The sequence below is a fragment of the Vitis vinifera genome, chromosome 16 (assembly GCF_030704535.1).
Source record: "Vitis vinifera cultivar Pinot Noir 40024 chromosome 16, ASM3070453v1".
Classification (NCBI taxonomy): domain Eukaryota; kingdom Viridiplantae; phylum Streptophyta; class Magnoliopsida; order Vitales; family Vitaceae; genus Vitis; species Vitis vinifera.
Genome location: NC_081820.1, coordinates 24394249 through 24414191, shown reverse-complemented (window position 1 = coordinate 24414191; position 19943 = coordinate 24394249). Strand labels below are relative to the sequence as shown.

The window sequence follows — 19943 nt, the reverse complement described above, 5'->3', positions numbered from 1 at the left end:
ATTTTCTTCCCCTTGAATTTTCCCAAGAACCAAACAATTGGGTAAGGCTTCAAAATCAGGCCACTCAGGCCCACAAATTCTGAAAAATAAACAAAGGCTTGGAAACCTTTGTAGTAGCCATCTTCTGTAGTTAAAGATTGTCATACCGATCTCAATCAAATCACAGGAGGGAAGAAAGGAGGCCCAACATGTGATGGCAGGCAGTATCACCACTACCTATAGCAACAAGCCAAATAATTCAATCCAATGAAATTGTGATGTTCATATCATTTCAAAAGTATTATTTCCATCGCTGTGGGGATTCTGTAAGAACATGTACTAGTTTTTCTCAGAAGAAACCAAAAGGCAAAATCTATATATGTTGTTCCAGTCTCAAAAGAGAAGCACAACATGAAGATATGGATACAAATAAATTCATGCACCCCACGAATGATCAAAGATGATCAGACTAGGACCCTTATGTGTAAAGCACAAAATCTAATATTCCATGTTGCCAATGGATCAGATTGAATAGGAGAAGATGGATAGAAATCATCGCAGCAAGAAGGAAGCAACTTAACCAAGGAGAGAGGATAATACCGTCGAAACAATATGCAGAGATCCTGTGATTACAATTATACTAGTTTGGTCTCTGGTCCTTGCTCTCAGAATCTGATTTCCAACCCTCAAGGAAACTAGTAATGAATTCTCAGCAGCCAGTATGGTTTTATGTTTTGATTCCCCTGCAGAGCAGAATGATTGATTCTCAAACAACTTCTGGTATTCTTCCATTCCATCATGAAGAGTATTGATGCCCAGTTCCTTGGAAGCTTGGATCCAACAATCTCTTAACATGGAAGCAGAAGTTGTTCGAGATTTTGCTCCAGCAATGTTGACCTCTGTTAGAAAGACAGCCTCTAATTGTCCACCTGAGGAGAATGTTGTAGGATCTAAATTAGACCTTTCTCAAGAACTACAATGTGCGTGGCACACATTTCATGAGAGACTAATGGGAGCTAGATAAGAGACTTAAATTAAGTGTGTGTTGCAAAACAATATACTCCACTCTAGCCTCCAAGTTCTACAAGTTATAACGCATAAACCTTTTTGTCTTTCCCAAACTTTGATGGTAGAAAACAAGAGTGCGTTTGACATTGAGTTTTTACTTGAAGTATCTTTAGCAAAAGTGTTTTCTCTAAAAGTGTTTTTAGCAGAATCACCTATCAAGTGTTCCTCCCAAAAACATTACACATGATTTTTCAACATTTTAAAATTGTTTTCTAAATTTTGTTAAACGCTTGATTTTTCTTCAAAAACACCTTTTAGTTAGAAGTACTTTTTAAAAACACTACCAAACAGAGTCTAAATAAAGCATATGGCAAAAATAATGAAGGACTACACCTGAAAGAAATTCTCTTGCAAAAGCCATATGGTCTTTGTCACTTGCCATTGCAACAATAAGAGCCAATCGTGCCTCTGGAAATGTCATTTGAATAGTGTCCACCAAAGCTTTAGCAGATTCTTTGGTGTGAGCTGAAGAATATTAAGAGAAACCATTAGTAGTTCTGATTAACATTTAACTGTTTATGATAATAACCAGCACCGCTGCTGTCTATAGCCAGGTCTAAGCTTAGGATGGCTGGTAATATTTGGTTGTTAACTATGGATAATAATAACTGGGTTCCACTGAAGAAATAGGGTCAAAATAGGCTGAGTTTTAAAGGCTACAAGTAACTAGACTAAAGGAATATGTTGTTAGAATTTCTGGACAGCAGCTATTCATGGTTTGGGCTGCTGGGTCATGTCTCTTAGAGGAGGATGAGGGTTATAACTCTCAAATCTACAATTATCTGCCTGCAAAATTTCAACATTTTGCAAGTATTCAAAATTATAAAGAGACTGTAATGTGGCAATCAAGAGATGACATGATCTTGGGAAGGAAGATCTCCGATGGGCCACAGATTACCAATGCATGCAGAAAAATAGACCATCAGCCATAAGTACCATCTTTAAACACAGTTATTGCATTCACACATAGGAACATGTAACAAAGCAAGTATCTGAATCAAACCTCCATCAAGCATTATGGTTGCTCCAGGTAGCCCTAATGTCTCAGCTTCTGTAGATGTTAGAAACTGACTTCTCCCAAGCAAATAGGCATGCTCTAGACCAGCATGAATGGATTCATCTGAAATTCTCCATCCTGAGACATCCAGGAAACCGCCAAAATAAACAATGACAAAATATATAGGATGTACTAATGACCTGAACTTGACACAAGAAAGCCTTGTCCTGATTAGTTGGGATCGGATACTGATATCCATTTGGAAAAAGTTAATCCTATTTGCTTTGGAGGATTCCTCATCCTTCTATTGTACTTATTCATGCCTTAATATATTATATTGTTGTTTCTCATCAAAAAAAGTTAATCCTATTTGGTGTTGGGCTGCAATGCCAGGTAGGAAAAATCATAATTCTTGTGATTTGAGAATGAGTGCAGAAAGTGAGGATGATGCATAGTTTGAAAGGAGAACAAAGCCACAAAGAAAAGGCAGGAAAAGGGAAAGCACTGAAAGTCATGAATGCCTAGAGGTGGAAAGCCTACCTACACAGTTCAAATATAAATTCAAATAGAAAATAGATATATAAATTGTAACCTTTATCACGCAAGCACAGTGCCACACAAGTGGCAGTTGCAGCATTTTGAAGTTGGTGAATTCCAAGCATCTGTAGTTTCACGTCAAATAACTCGATGAACTGCATGAATTAATATAATTTAAGTTATGAGCATAATGACTTATATTATAAACAATGGACAATCAACAGCTTTAATAACAAAGCAAGGTATGTCAGAACAGCTGATCTTACTTGAAAAAGAAAAACTTCAAGACATTCAAGAACTAATTCTTAGAATGCTTACCAATTTTACCAATAAAAAAAAAAAGAATGCTTACCAATTTAAAGTCCCTCTCAACTTCTATCACTATATCACAAGATTGGAAAGGTTTTCCATTGGATTTGCTAACTCCTTTTACAGCACTTCTATTTCCAGGTCCAGATGCTGATACTACAGGAGAACACATTGAGGATGCTTTGTCAAGAAAAATGTGTTCAATATGTGGAAGGAATGGGCCCCCCAGCACCAACTGAAAATTTCAACCACTTAACAGGGTCAAGATAAAATTCCAAATTTATTTAAGAAAAAAAAAAAAAAAAAAAACAGTGGGATTGGGGGGTGGAGAGAGAATAGTAAACATAGTCCAGTATATCATTCATTGCTTTGTTAAAGAGAATGAAAAGGCCAACCATGAGCTATGGACCTTATTGTAACATAAAAAGCGTGACAAAAGTGTAAGGGGGGGAAATCCCTGCTATCCTATCTGTAAAGTTACCAGTGATAATCACATGGGACCATTTGATCAGAACTATGGATGTAGCAGTTGCAGACAAAGATTAGCAGCCGGATGATAATAATGATCTTTGCTAAAGATATCTATTCAAACCCATTTTTTCCTCTAACCATCTAAAAGACAGGATATAAACCATGTGTTAAGAGCCCCTTATAAAAGGTTTTAGATTCTTTTGGTTGGGAATTGGTAACTAGTTATCAGTTATAGCTATTTTAACTGACAATTCATTCAAATTTACCAAGGCGAAGCCCAAGGTGGGATTCATTGCATAATCCAGATCCAACTTTTTCAGAATCTATAACAAGTAGAAAGGGATATTGGAGTTGGAAAAGCTAGATGTAGAAGATTGAATGCAATTATAATTAATGTGAGATATTCACCCAAAGTGCAGAGTAAATATGCAGGGAGAACCACCTAACTGGGCAACCTTGTTTGATTATTCCTGACTTTGCCATTGCAATGCTTTCCAGGGAACCCCCTAGTGCAGCCAAATGTTCCTCCCCTATTGTTGTTATAACTGCTGCAGCTAGTCCAGAACTAGAAATTATGTTTGTCGCATCCCGTGCTCCCCCCAGTCCAGCCTGTTACTTGAAAATAAAGAGTACTCACTAAATACAGCCCTATTGCAATTCTTGTTAAGGAAAAGAAACTCAAAATACATATTTGAATTCATAACAAGAACTATATACAATGAAAAGAAACATCATCATGGGATGGGAAATCATCCAACAAAGGATATAGCATCGAATTGCTCAGAAGAAGTTAAGGGAGAACTGATTAACCTCAATAACTGCAACATCAACATTCTCTTGAGCAAAAAGCTTGAACGCCATTGCAGTAAGAATCTGAGAGCTCCATTCAAAAGTGCAAAACAAATTAAACAAAATCATAAAATATATGCTAATTGCAGCAATGGTGGACCTAAAACTAGAACACAACATTGAAAAAGCAGAGAATTCCAAATTACTGAATGCAAGATGCATGTGCAAGTTTCAAATATGCTATCCAGTCTCCTTTTGAAATAGCATGAACATGATATAATTAAAATTCAAGACAAGAAAGCTCTTACTGTGAGAAAATTTATCCAGAAACTCAAAGAACAATCCAATTGATGGTTATATTCCAACCACAAAGCATAGTATGAGATTTTGAGAGGAAACCCAAAATGTGTTAAAAATGCAAAAACAAAGAACAGAAATCAAAAACTACAATCAGGACAAGTCAACTAATTCATCAACAAATACACCCCAGTAAATTACTGCTGCTACTACTATTACTATTATAAGCTTAAAAAAGTAAAAGAAAATTGTAGAGGAGCAAGTAAGCACCAATAAATTCATACATAGATATGAAATCCCATGTTACTTCCTTGATTTCTCTTCTAATTTGTGAAAAATTATCTATCTAAAACAAATATTCAATTATAATCCAATAAAATGACAATGCACAATGTTCTACACTCGTTGATACCTCAAAATGACTCAAACGCCCATTTTCAAGTGCCACTGCCTCGTCAAGGATTGGCTTAATCCTATGGAACAAACAATTCAATGCCTTTGCTGAGACCGGTTCACCTAATTTTCCCAGTGATATACGCTCTCTGATAGTCCGAACATGTGGGCTGCTTAAAGAAAATGATGCCTGTGGTCAGAAAATATAAGATGAAAGGACATTGTTGCAACAATAATCATTTGCACACATCTATATCTTTCAATAACATTTTACAAAATAAAATTAAAATAAAATAAACAAATAGTCCAAAATAATACCTAGTATAACAACCAACAGCATAACCTTCTGTCCGTAAAATATTGGCAAGAAATGCAGCAGTTGACCCTTTTCCTTTGGTCCCAGCAATGTGAACAGCCTATAATTGCTGTTACACTAATTAACTAAATTCATACTCAAATAAATATGAAAATTCAAATGTAGTGCATATTCGCAATGCAATGCAACCATTCACTGATCTGCAGACGAAAATTAATCAAGAAAAACCAATCATAACTAGCATTTTCTTGATCACATTTGAAATTCTTGCATGTACCAATATCAAAATTTGATCCAACTGCCTGGCTATATCAAACCAAACAGTGAAAGTTATAAAATATTTAAACTTAAAGCTCATTAAATTTTCCAGGTGTAATTATACAGATAAATAAAATTTCATGAATTTCACCTTGAAATATCCATTAAGATAAACCAAGCCTAAAGGATCTACTGGTTTACAAGAAAACTTTTCGGACAGAAAAAAATAAAAAAAATAAAAACAAAGAAACAAATCTTGCAAGCACACTTTTTGAGTTTTGTTTTTCCTTCTAGTTATAACTTTAGAATTATTTATACTAACACTAAAAAGCTCCATGAGAGAAAACTAATAGAATATTAGAATACAAATAACATTGGAAAAAAGCTCGAACCTTAAACCCTGTCTCAGGGTTACCAAGCCGATCCATCAACCGGTTCATGCGGCCCAGATCAAAGCCATGGCTTGAGTCTGTGCCTGCATCTTTGGGGACACCACATTTCTCATAGTTTTTGAGATTGTCCAAGTAGTTTAAAAAGTCCTTCAGTTCTGGTTCTGTACTGAAGCTTCTCTTAAACCCTAGCAAGGTTCTTTTGTGACTGACAACTCTGAAGATTTTCATTTGAGAGGAATGAATAATCTAATTTGTAACACAATCTGATTGTAATTAGTAGCTACCCATGTCTACTCTGGAATTCCATCACAGGCTCTGAATTTCAGTGACATTTATCTATGTCCTTGACCTAAACAATAAACAATTTCCAACAAAATGTAAAAAAATAATAATAATAAATTAAATTAAATTGAAAAAAAAAAAAAAAAAACCCATGTTTATAAACTTCATCAAAATGGGTATTACACTAATGGCTTAAAATCTTTACAACTCCATCCAAATGTATATTTGAAATTACAAAAAAAAAAAAAATGCAAATTTAAACAACAGCAAAATGGAAAATATCAAATTCATGTATAACAGCAACATGTATATCATTTTCCAAATAATTACAAAGAAAATTGAATATTATATCAATTCTAAGTAGGAAATGAATCCCAAATGACAGCCATTATAAGATCATTAATGGAAAACTTGGCAAATCCCAAATTTTATAATACAAAACAATATAACAAGGACACAAAAAAATTAAATATTAGATTTTCATATCATCTAATTTCATAAGAGTAAACCCATAATTCTCCATTTGGCCACTAAGAGGGAAGAAACATCACATCTTGCAGAAATAGAATCAACTCAAGTCATCTCACTACCCATTCCCCTACTAAGGACAGCTGAAAATGGGAAAGCCAAAATCCTGAAAGTTTACTCTCCTTCATTTTACTCAATTTCCTAGGAAACTAAACAAAGCCCGGGAAATTGTTATGGATTATATCACAGATGCTAAAAAACCTTAATCAAATGAAAAACCCCGAAACACAAAGACAACCAATAATCAGTCAGAAAACCCAACTGGGGAAAACATGACTAAAACAGACACTATCAGTTGAAATCCAGAAATTCAAATATCAAAATGGCGACTAAGAAAGGAAAACAAACGACATTCATCACATTTACATTTTCTTTCGGATATGAGGAAAGCAAGACCAAAGAGAAATTTACCATGCGGCTTTGTAGGCTATAGTGGTCTTCCCTAATTTCCGCTAATGTGTCGTGTCACTTGTTTGAGAGAAATGGACCTCAAAGCTTTCTCTCGCATCCACCCCTTTTTCTTTTTTAAATAATTTTAAATAACCAAAACACCCTCGTCTTCATTCTCTCTACACTCGCCAGTCGCCATCCAAAACCCTAACCCTATTTCTTCTCCATTTTCTCTTCCTTTCCATCCTTTTCTTCCTTCTTTTCCTTCCCTTCCCCTTCATCTTCTACTCAAATTTTCCCTTATTTCTTTTTAACACTGACAAGCCCAAAAAAATTTACGGATGCGCGGCCCACTTTATGAGCACTCAAATTTCAAAACATTTCTCCTTAGGAATCCCTATGGATAAGAAATCGGTGCAATAACCCTAATTTATTGTCCTTGACGAAGGGCAATGTGGAAAGGCCAGGAAGGCAAAACTGGCGGTCAAAGATAAAATAAGAGAAGAAGAAATTACCAGTCGCTCAGAGCTCGTATCAGGCTGGAAAACCTTAAAAAAAAATGAGGCCGCTTGGAGTTCTTCATCTCTCGATGTACTGAAAACACCTCCAACTCAAAAATTTTAGACAATGGCCTAAACAAACAGCCAGAAAGTGAACATTTTCCTGGAAAATTACAAGAGCCGAGAAAAGAAAAGGTGGGGATGAACATTTTCCACGTAAGCGCGTGGGTGTGGTCTCCCATTGTGGGGTAAAGGCAAGCTTCATGAGGATACTGTTAGGGATAACTATTTTTAAGTCATATGTATCTAATAAATTTTAAAAAATTACTTTCAAAATTTTTGAACTCACTTGAAATACATCTTATTTAAAATCACTTTCAAATGGATTGGAGAAAGAGTTATTTAATTAAAAGGGTAATCGAAAACCAATTTTAAATATTTAATCCTTCGTCTTTTTTTTTACCTCATTCAGGGGAATATGTCTTTATCATTTTTTTATAAAAATTTTTCTTTTTTTTAAATCTATATATAAATACTTGAAATGATAAATGATATTTATATTAAAAATAAGTTACTTTTCAAATAAAAACACGAGAATTATAAATTACTCGAATAGAAAAGAAACAAAAACAACGTTACCCTTTCTAAAAATTGGTTGGTTATACATCATATTGATTGTGAACAACCAAAGGATTGCATCTAAACAACTGTACATATTACACATCACAAGGGTAAGCCCTCACTTCATTTTTTCCCCTTATGGGTCAAGTGATTATTGTACCATACCCTTATAGCTCCACTTCACACCCCCAACTCCTTCCCCTCTCTATGCTTCAATCCCAGGATGAATCTAATGCCTATCTAAGCTACTGCATCAAGCTACCTAAGAAAACACATCCAACAACACTTTTTTTTTTTCCTTTATTTTTTTTTTTATAGACGCTACTAACAATTATAGTTAGCTTCAATGTGATTCCGCTGAGTGAAAATGGGACCAGTATTCCCTGACTAGCTGTCCAAATAATGAGCCTTCCCTCTTCATTAGCTTTGCTGGTTCATCATACTCAACTAGTTTTCCTGCAATGGATTGAAAATATTGTTTTCTTTAGATTTTTTTCTTCGACATGAAGGAATGGGGTACGAAGGCATGGAAGTACAACAATGGGGGAGGGTGAAGATATACGACTGGAACTCACCGTCGCTGATGGCAAGAACCATTGTGCAGTCCATCACAGTTGGTATTCTGTGAGCCACGGTGATCACAGTGCAGTCTGCAAACTCGGTCCTTATAGTTTTCTGCAGAATCAGGTCGGTTGCATTGTCGATCGATGCAGTTGCTTCATCAAGAACCAGTATCCGGCTTCTTCGCAAGAGGGCACGCCCCAAACAGAAGAGCTGCCTCTGCCCCATGCTCCAGTTTGATCCACCTTCCGCAACTGAAACAAACAGACCCTTATTAATGGCTACAATGGAAAAAAAGGGACACCCTGTGTACTAAGAGCTTGAAATCTTACCAATGGAGCCTAGACCCTCTTCCTTTTCCTGGACAGCCTCCTGAAGCTGACATTTTCCAAGAACCTGTCAAAATGTATAAGGTAGATTATCAGTTAGAAACTTCAACACGGGTATTTCTTGTTATTCCACAGCTCTTCATGGTATTATCAGCAACTACCCAGAAAAAAAATTTAGAAAAAGAGTAGATATATTACCTCCCATATTTCATGGTCAGTGTGTTGGGACAAGGGATCCAAATTGTATCTCACGGCGCCATTGAAAAGAGTAGGATCTTGAGGAATAATCCCAAAATGTGACCTCAGATCATGAAGTCCAATTGTAGAGATGTCAATGCCATCTACTATAATCTTTCCTCCTGCTGGTTCTACCAACCGAAACAAGGCACCAATGAGAGTAGTCTTCCCACTGCCAGTTCGTCCAACGATGCCAATTTTATGTCCTCCTTCAAATGTGCAGTTGATCCCACGAAGAACAAGGGGTGTGTCGGGTCTATACCTAATCTGCTTTGACACAATTTTTATGAGTATATGTACTGATTTTGACTGGTTTTAGCATCAATATAGGCAAAAACTACCTGTAAATCATGTATGTCCACTCTCCCCACAGCTGGCCAATTGGGTGGGGGACGACTCCCTTCGATCACTTCTGGGGCTTCGCTCGGTATATGCATGTATTGGTTTAGCCTTTCTACAGAAATGATGTAATTTGCTAGAATGCACTGATTTTGAATAGAAAAAACCAGGGACACGTTTAATGAGAGACCATAAGACATTGCCATTCCAATAAATCCTGCAATAACAGTAATCATGGTCATTAGAAATCTCATGTCAGAATTTCAGTAACTGAACAAGCAAATCAATTCAGGAAAATTAAAGGCATGTTTGGTTCCTAGAAAGTACCAAGGAAAGAAAAAACATGCTTAGGAAAACGATTTCTCATGTGCTTTCACTATAAAAAATGTGAAAGAAAATCAACCATAATTTAAATTATTCAGAAACTCATACATTTTTAAATTATTTAATTTTCACATAGTAGAAGAAAAATAAGTGAAATAAGTTTGAAGTAACATATTAAAATAATTATTGACTTTAAATATTTTTTTACTTTTTTTCCCTCACATTTTCAAGAACCAAATATAACCTAAATGCATACTCACCAGCGGTAAAAGTACCAGGAGGAAGCAAAATCATGCAGAGAGCCGATGAGGAGAGGACCATGGCACTAAGTGCTTCCAATCTTTGAATTAACCACTCATTTGCAGCAAAACTGTGGAAGAATGGGCTAGCATTTGTATCAATGAAGTCCATATTCTTTACAAAGAATCTTTCTTCCTCCTCGAAAGCTCTGATTGTCATGGCTCCTGCTATAGACTCAGCCAGATGGTTTGCCACCAAAGACTTGGTCGTACCATTGATCCGCATCAACTCTTTTGCAGAGGCAAAGTAGTATCTCTGTCCATCAGAGTATCAATTTTAATCAATTTCACAGTCAAGATAAAATTTTTAAAAAAGGAAAATCTATTGTAATACACTACCTGTAAGCGAATAGCCACATAGATCATCGGTATGGAGACAAACAGGACTTGCCAAGTCACAACAGCTAATACTCCAAGATTTGAATAGGCATTTGTGGTAGCCCCAAAAGCAAAGACAAAGCTGAATGGAACATCAAGATCGACAATACTTAAATCATTCGAGATCTACACAAGAGCAAAAGAAACAAAAGAATGATTAGCATCAAGAATTTCTGTAAATCAAAATTACAATCAAATCTTTGTTGGGCATGCTTACCCTACTCAGTATCCTTCCTAGAGGCGTAGAGTCATAAAAAGACATAGGTGCACGGAAAAGGGAGTTCAGCAATTGCGTAAATAAAGATTTTGATGATTGAAGACCCAAAGCAACCACAAAAAGAGCTCTAGAGAGCAAAAAAAGTGTTGAGGTTGCTCCAATCAACAAGTAAACCACAATCAACTGCAGTGTGCTGATGTTAGGATTGTCAACATTAGCAGCCATCCAAGAGTTCTGAGATATCTGACCGGCCACAAACAAAATGTGAGAGAGAGCAGCCAAGGAGAAGAATAAGTAGCCTTTGTTCTGACTCAAATACTGCATATAAGGCTTAAAACCCATATCTCCTATTTCTCTCTCTTCTTGCTTGATCAACTGATCACCGCTAGGTGCTTTGAATTGCTTCTCTGTATAAGTCTTGTTGATCTCTCTAACAGAATTTTCAAATTTCTCAGGTGTAACCTCTGCAAGCCTTTCAGAACCTGCAGTCTCTTTGTGTGCATTGACAAGATCCACAAATTCTTGGCTTGAAACCAATAGCTGCTGATAAGGGGCCGCTTGTATGATTTCCCCGTCTGACATCAACTGCCCACCAAAAAAGAAGATTAAACTTACTTCAATAATTCTGTAACTAGAAAACTACAGAAAATGAAAAATGAATTTCGATCAGCTAAGAAACCAGTGGACTTCATTTTCTTGTGCAGTTCATAATATCTGATTAACAAACTTATCAAAGCTCAACTCACAGCTGCTTGAATTTTTACTCATGACAAGATTCATAGAAACAAGTTTAGAATCTCCTCCCCTCTTCCACTCCGTCCCGAAGAGTAACTAGGACCAATTCAGTCACGTTTTCATGTTCCAATTGAACACTAAGTCAAACTCAAAAAATCATCAATCTCCAAGCAGTATACTTTACCAAGTCTTGGAATCTAAGAAAGATGGCATACTAGCCAATAAGTACTAATAAATTGCAAGCCGTCACACACAAAAATGAAGTAAAAGTGTTGAAGAATTTAGCTGGAGTATGAATGTAACTAACCAGAACAGAATCAAATGCAGGAAGGAAGTCAACTTGGTGGGTTACAAGTAGGACCGTCTTCCCAGAAAGTGCATCCATAACATATTCCTGTCAAGATTCAAGTTAGTTTTCAGTAAGAGTGAGTAATCTAAAATGAATAAATATTACAGTATTAGGAAATGAAGTTACATTAAAAAGACTTGTAGCAGTATGTGCATCAACAGCACTAAATGGGTCATCCAAGAGATATATATCAGCATCCTGATAAAGGGCACGGGCAAGTTGAATCCGCTGCTTCTGACCACCGCTCAGGTTAACTCCTCGTTCCCCTATTTCAGTGAGATCACCATAGGGCAGCAAGTCAAGGTCCTTTACTAATGAACACTTCTCAAGTGTTGCTTGGTATCTTTCAGGATCCATAGAGGACCCAAATAAAATATTCTCTTGTATACTGCCTGTCTGGATCCAAGCTGTCTGAGAAACATAGGCAATTCTTCCATAAACTCGAATCTGTAGGAAGCAGCAAACAAGACTGGATTACTAATCAAATAACAATCCTTCATTTCTTAAGCAAATTGCCAATAAAAAAAAACTGTTTCCAGGAATGTTCCTATTCATGTAACATAGAATCGGATTACCCTCATTCGGAAATAATTCTATGTTTATACGAGGAATTTTCTGTGAATTGGCAGTGTTGGGTATCACGCATAACCATAAGAGAATTGAAAGTAGCAGCTAGAACTTACAGTTCCCTGAACATCTGGAATCTCTCCAAGAATTGCAGCCAGAAGAGTTGATTTCCCTGAGCCGACTTCACCACAAATAGCCACCTTTTCACCAGTTCTAACCTCTAAACTTATGTCTCTTAGTGTTGACTTTGATAATTTCTCTTCCCATGAAAAATTGGCCGACTTGATCGAAATGGCGTTGCTTATATTCTCTATGTTGGACTTCTGCCGCACATTTGAAGTCTGCAGCTCAGGCGCTTCAAGAAACTTCACAATTCGTGCAAATGCAACTTTTGCTTGAATCACCACACCAATAACATCAGGGATCGATCTAATAGGGTCCTGAACAAGGCGCAAAGCTGCAACAAAGGTGAAAACATTGCTAGCATTTAGAGGAATTCCAAGGAAAAAGCATGCCCCAAAAGTTGCAGCAGAGACCAATACAGGGGATGACCAAAAGAGAAATCCATTGTATCCTTTCCTCAACTGCACTCCTGATAACCATTTGTACTCTACATTCCTCAATTTTTCTATAACATTCTTGAAATGGTTTTCCCATGCATATAATTTCAACACCTTCATGTTCACAAGAGCCTCAGAACATGCCCTCAGTCTCTCATCTTGTGCCACCATTAGCTTACTCTGGAACTTATGCTGCAATTTTGCAAGTGGGGCATTGCAAAGCACAGTGAGAATTATTACCACCAATGCTGCAAATGTTGCTAGCCCAAGAATGTTGAAAAGAATCACAAGCACAATGCAGAGCTGGAGGCTCGTTGTCCACGTCTGATGAAACCAGAAAGGGAATTCACCGATTCTATAAGCATCTACAGTAACATAGTTCGTTATCTCACCAGAAGAGTGTATCATTTTGGCAGCATTGGATAATCTCAATTGCTTCTTATAAATAGCTGCTGTGAGCAAAGACCTTACTCTCAAACCAATAAGCCTGCTTCGAAAGTACCATTGCCTTTGTGATAAGGATTCCACGTTCTTTGAAACAAACAATGCCATGGCAAGCACATAACCCTCATTTTTAAAAAGTTCTTTACCTTCAGCAACCTTAATGAAGGCATTAAGAAGCAGAGGACCAGTGGAGAGAGTGAGAATCTTTACTAGGGCAAAGAACCCAGAGATGAAAATATCTTTCCAGTAGCATAAGATGATTACCCTCAATATTGAGGGTTGGGATGATGGCTCTATTTGTTTCTGCTTGATCAATTCCTCCAAGAACTGCAAGTAACAGCTTTCTGCTCGATCTTCTTCACGCAACTTGGGTATATCTTCATTCTCAAGAGTTTTCTTTGTACCCCTTTTCATTAATGGATTCAACCACCAAAACGACATGCTACTGAAGAATCCAGCTTTGGCAAATGGAGTAACATCACCAACAGAATCAGTTTTAGCACTGCCATCAGCCTCACCATTCAGGGGAGTGTAAAGGCCACTTCCATTAACAATTTTATCAGTTTCTTCATATTTGTAGCCCTTGTAAGCACATAGAAGTAATAAGATTGCTCCAGGAAGAGACAGAACGTTTAAAACTATCTCAACTGATGCTTCTTTGTAAACAATGGCAGAAAAAATGGATAAAACACCGGTAATGCCAGAAAACAAGAATGCCAGAATAGACAAAATCCGCAATGGAGACCTTGGAAGATATTGCCCCCGAAGGCTCACCATTAAACCAACTAACAACCATGTGAATCCCTGAAGCAATGGTAGAAGCCACCAATGAAGAGGTAAAACAATCTGGGTCTTCCTCAAATTTTCTTCTAAGATCCAAACACCCAAGCCCAAGTACACCAATCCCAAACAGCCGTTAAAAATGGCTGAAGATATCTGCAGGGGCGAAAACCTTTGAAACTGACCTGGGACATGAACTGGCTTTGATGATGTCCTCTGAATCATAGTGAATAAGAACATGACAAATAGCAGAATATCGAAACAAACTGTCAAGGCATGGTTCGCACAAGAAGATGGATGATTGAAAAAAATAAATTCAGAGCTGCAACCACCACTGTCCAAACAACTGGGCTCCCCACAAAACATAGTCCACAGATCCCCCATTTTACTCTTTCCTCTTCAAACTCTGCATCGGCAACAAGACAAGAAAAACATTGCGAAACCCTTTAATAGATTCATCAAAGCATCAACTTAATGATTTTTGAAGAAAAAAACAGTGTAAGCTAACTTACAACAGAATCAGTAAATCAAATTGGAAAAGCCATATATCATTGAATCAAGCTTCAACAAAGCAAATTCCCCACCAGTATGCTAGTTCAAACAACAGAAAACGACCATTAAAACAGTTGTCCCAGTCAATGAATTTAGATTTATCTTGCCTCAAAAGAATACTATGATTCATTGGAGATCCACCCCTTCTTCTGCCATTTGGCTACTAATTAATATTTCTCTTGCTAATCGACAAAAGCGTCTAACCTGATAAACTATAAAGTAATGGAGCACAGAGTCATACATTCACGGCGACAACTAACAAATAAATGCCTACTGCAGCCGCGGTCTTTTCGTGACCTTCCGCCAACTTTCCCCTTCAAGCCGGAAGGTCAAAAATGGAGTACCGATTTTTGAATGTACAGAGGAAATCACAAGCCCCAAATCCTATTTTCCGTGTCTGTCACCAGAAATTCACTATTGTCTGCTGGTAAACTCCATAACAGCAAATGGGTCATTGGCTATGGACTTTTTCCACTGATGTCAACTAAGAGAGACAACCAAACAGACAGAAATCAACTTGATCGCATCCCCATCGTCCAGCCTCGATGGAACGAATGGGAAATGGCATCCCTCTCTTTTAAGAATCATAAAATGATGAAAGTTCATTATCTTGAATGGCATACCTCAACTGGCCCAAAGGTTTAACACCCTTTTCTGCTTCTCCAAAAACCAGAAACCTTCAAAGCATTCCCTCAAATGTTAGTCAATTCTCCGCCACCCACAACTGCAAATCCTCACAATTTCTAGCAAAAAAGCAAAAACAACCGCCATTAACTAAAAAAAACCCAGCATCCTACCCAACCCAAACCCAAACTTCAAAAATACCCACTTCTTCCAACCAGAAAAGAAAAAAGAAACTAAACCCAGGAATCCACAAGAGAAATGAAACGCTTAGCCTTAAAATAGGGAAAAACGAAAAACAAGAAAAAAGAAAGAAAGAAAGAAAGAAAAAAAGAAAGAGAGAGAGATGAAACTCACCAGACAATCCAATGAAGCTTGAAACCTTGAGGAGCGGAATGGTTGTTCATGCAGGGATTGAGACCATAAAAAACACCAAGCAGAGTTTGGGAGATTCACGGCTCAAGGATTGAACCACATATTAAATGATGGAGAACTACATTTACATGTTATATAAAAGGCTGGGGTTTGCCTACGGTGCCGGGTGTTTCGTCATGGCTCACGTAGCCTGATGAATGGTGAAGTTTTGTCGCTTGTTGGACTCCCACTCACCAACACCTCCTTCCCCCCTTCATTTCACTAAAATGCAAAATGAAGCCATTCTATCTTTTTACATAAAAGCCTTTTTAAAAAAAGTTCAATAATTCAAATTTTGGAGTTTAAAAGTTTTTTCATATGAATTTTAGGGGTCGAGTTCTTGTTTGATTCCCCCACCAATAAATAAAAAAGTGCCAAAAAATAATTAATAAAAATGTAATTGATACTAGAAATAGAAATAAATGTAATTATTTTATTTTAAAATTAGTTGTATATTTAAAATATATATATAAAAATAAAATGATTTAATATTTTTTTTTAATTTTATTTAAATAAAATCATCCTCTTTACTTTCCAAAAAATTTATAAATGATAAAAAGGAAATGTGTGGGGGGAAAGATTTTTATTTTTTTTATTTTACCTTTTATAAAAACCCCTCTTAATTAAGCATCAAACAAACAATGAGAATGTAATAAATGTTCAGCAGTGTAACATTTTATAGTTTTTAAAACAAATTAAAATAAAGATTTTTAAAATTTTTGATAGATGTTTATATATATATCAAAACTTGATTTAACATAAGCTTATAACTTTAAGCCCCGAGCCGATGATATATATATAAGAACTTGATTTAGTGAAAGGTCATAGATTCGAGTTTCGAAGCATTAAATTTATGATATGTTTTAAAAAAATTTATTCAACGATGTAATTAACTATTAACTATATTACGAATGCTAGGGTTTAGTGCTTGAGCACGTGTTAATAATTAAATTATAATTTATGTATCAAATTTCTTCACGAGGTTTAATTTTAAAATAGGTATCTTTAAATTAAAATTTTCCGAGATTTTACAATTTTTTTTTTATTAAAAGAAGGTCAGTGGAAATTTTTTGAAGCAAATTTATGATTTGGAAAATAGAAGTGGATGAAAGTGATACTTTGTAAATATTGAATAATCAAATAATTATTATTGTAGAATATGTGACTCAAAAAAAAAACCTAAATAAGGCTCCAAAAATATTATTTAAAGGACAACGTTAGGACCCTTTCCCCTATAATTGTTACATGAAAGCTAAATGTCATGCCCTTTTGAACATGGACACAAAGCGGGCCTAGCCAGGAAGCAAAAAGGACAATCATGGTGTAAGGTTGGAAAATGAAAAGAGAGTTGTGCTTCCAAATTTCGTGAAGCCATGTAGCCTAATTGAAAAATATGTGAAATAAAAATTTATTAAAATTAATAATTAAGGTATACAATTTTGGTGTTAATATTTTTTATAAAAGAAATATTTTTCTATTGATTTTTTTCATTATTCAAAAAAATATCGATAAAAGTGTTTTTTTATTTGTTTTGAAAATTAATCAAAGGCTTATTGTAAAAATTAAATCAAATTATCATTTTGTAACTCGACTACGAAGATATTATTTGTTCCAATTTATTCCGCACATTATCATAGTGTAAAATGTTATTTGTGGCTCGTGAGGACCTTTTAAGTTTAAAGTATAAAATATTTATCCAATTGGAAATTTAGATAATATGAACTTAACCCAAACCAATTTAATGTTTTTATATAATATATATATATATATATATATATATTATAATAATATTTATTTTCTTTTTTTTATTTTTTAGAAAAATATAAATTTATATTTATTCTTTTATTGTTCTCTTCAAATTTTGTTTCATTTACTACTTAAATTTTTATATAAATACATTTAAAAGGTTTTTAAAAAATATTATAGATAGATTTTGAATCATGCAACCTGATTAACACAATCTAACACAACCAACCCAATCAACAAGAGTCTAATTTGAACAACTCGAACTCAGCCTAACTTAGAAAAATGAAGTTAGATTGGTTTTGAATTGAGTATCTTGGGTTAAAGTTCAAATTGGATTAAGTTTATGTTAATTATTTTTTAATTCAGGCTAGGCTTGGGTTACTCATGAATCTGACCAACCCGCCTTAGTTGCAACCCTAAATACACCGAACCGTCGTTGATTTTAAATTTCATCGATTAACATCCTGATAAATACATTACATATATAATCATTTTTTAGAGAATAAATTTATTTTTATCAAAATTTTATATATATCTACTTTTTTTAACTTAAATTTGTTTGAAAAAATAAATTGTATATATACCATAAATTTATAAAGTTGTTAATTGATAAAATTTTAAATCATAGGTGATGAGGTGGAAATGAAATTAATTCACATAAAAATGGTTATAGAACTATTTTGATGTGAAACTTGTTGATACTAAGCCAACTAGAGTCAAGTTTGTCTAGCTTCGCTGAAGTCAGAGAAACTTATTTCCTACTTCATACCTCTTGAAGAGTCCATTCAACTGTACTAGAGCCAAACAAGCTTATTTCCTATACAAAATGATATCCGGACAAGTGGTCCAGGCATGCCCCTCCAAAGTTTAAGTCATACAAGAGTAACTCTAACTATTTTATGGGAGATAGTGAGCATATGTGCCCGCGTACCTTATTCGTGTTTTCTTGAAGATTTATATAAAGTTGATAACACCGCCACTGTAGTGTTGACTATGCACTCTAACCCTTTCTGTAATGATGATTATCCTTAGGGGCAGTTGAGTAATCATCTCAGTTAGTTAAGGGCAGTTGGCAGGTGTCATGTGTCAAGATCTCAAACCGTACAGTTGTCTGTTTATTTAGTTTGTCAACGTATGAGATTATGTGCAGCAATTAATTGACATAGACTTGTAGGCTAAATGGAGCCTCATCGACTACTCATATGTTAAGCGTGATTGATCACACATGCTAGAAGTCTTAAAGACTAAACTCGACAGATATTCCCATCTAAGAGTCCAGGATACCGATTTCATCCGACCTTGTGGGAGAAATGAACCCTTTCACTTCTGGTACCAAACGAAACTTATCATGGTCTAGATAGAATGATCCCGAATGAGTTACATAATTATCCTAAACGGTCAAGGGGTTTGAGCTGGAAATGGACACATAGAGGGAAATCTTCCACAAAAGTTTATTTAAATTTTTTTTTGGAAATTATCATACAATTGCAAAAAGACGGGCTAATACGTGATATAGAAGAATTTGACCCTAAATATTAAATTTAGATAGAATACAAACCAAAATTGGTGTTATGTGCCTACCATGATTCCATGACTATTAAACTAGGTCCGTGAAGTCCTTTTCATCTCCCGTGTGATTGTATTTGTGGCCTCTATTATTCATTTGGAAACGTCGGCAGACGAGAGAATCCTTGCTAACATTTCAAAGAAAAAGTCAAATTGATTTGGAATGTGGACATAACCTTGTAGCTTATTTTTTACTTAATTAAGAATGTTTATCCTTTTTGTTTTTTTGGGCTAATTTAAGTGAACTTGTCAACTACCCCATAACCAAAAAAAATAAAATAAAATGAAAAAAAAAAAAAAGGCTCTGATAGTGTTTGTATTTTTTACACCGGACTTAAAACTAAATAGTATTTAAGAATGTTAAGTTTTAAGTAATTTATTTTTATAATATTTTACTTTGTATTAAAAAAAATCAACATATTTCTTTTTTTATTTAGAAGAAATAAAATATTTTTACTTTTTTATTTAATAAAAAATGTATAATAAATTATGAAAAAGTATAAAAATAAATAATTCAAAGTCTTGAAGCAAATTATTTTTAGTAAAAAACTAAATAAAAAAAAAGCCCTAATATCTTGTTTTATTATGAAAATAAAATGATTTTTTTTAAATATTATTTTCTTCAAAAATAAAATAAGGAAAATGTTCATTTTTGGGGGGTTAAACTTAAAGAGATGTGTTGGAGTTGGGTTTGGCTTACCAAGCAAGTTGATCCCAGCCAACCCAATAAATAGGAGAAATAAAGAGAGTAATTTATGAGAATTTTAAAACTATATAAAAAAAAACTGTTATTATTAA

At 35.1% G+C, this 19943-nt stretch overlaps 2 protein-coding genes across 13 annotated transcripts; both read right to left on the bottom strand.

Annotated features, from left to right (window-relative positions):
* Positions 1-237: 237 nt before the first annotated feature.
* On the bottom strand, positions 238-7772 carry LOC100267405 (dihydrofolate synthetase). Of its 5 annotated transcripts, none has more exons than XM_010664281.3 (11): positions 7522-7772; positions 5807-6155; positions 5159-5256; positions 4860-5010; positions 4172-4234; positions 3770-3970; positions 2934-3125; positions 2637-2736; positions 2051-2182; positions 1381-1512; positions 238-908 (listed from the first exon to the last, which is right to left on the bottom strand). In XM_010664281.3, exons 2-11 carry the CDS (start codon positions 6032-6034, stop codon positions 556-558), a joined length of 1650 nt encoding a protein of 549 aa, XP_010662583.1. In that variant the 5' UTR covers positions 6035-6155; positions 7522-7772; the 3' UTR covers positions 238-555. The 5 variants fall into 5 exon arrangements, with proteins under 5 accessions (XP_010662583.1, XP_002267695.2, XP_019081777.1 ...); XM_002267659.5 differs by having other exon boundaries at positions 3809-3970; positions 7522-7769; XM_019226232.2 differs by lacking the exon at positions 7522-7772 and adding an exon at positions 7028-7403.
* A 375-nt stretch (positions 7773-8147) lies between these two features.
* Positions 8148-15933, bottom strand: ABCC1 (ATP-binding cassette, sub-family C (CFTR/MRP), member 1). 8 transcript variants are annotated; one of them, XM_059743307.1, is made up of 15 exons: positions 15841-15933; positions 15777-15801; positions 15040-15541; positions 14759-14837; positions 12579-14652; positions 12022-12342; positions 11854-11940; positions 10812-11396; positions 10556-10720; positions 10178-10472; positions 9596-9810; positions 9216-9521; positions 9021-9084; positions 8703-8942; positions 8148-8583 (listed from the first exon to the last, which is right to left on the bottom strand). In XM_059743307.1, exons 5-15 carry the CDS (start codon positions 14628-14630, stop codon positions 8471-8473), a joined length of 4443 nt encoding a protein of 1480 aa, XP_059599290.1. In that variant the 5' UTR covers positions 14631-14652; positions 14759-14837; positions 15040-15541; positions 15777-15801; positions 15841-15933; the 3' UTR covers positions 8148-8470.
* Between the last annotated feature and the right edge of the window lie 4010 nt (positions 15934-19943).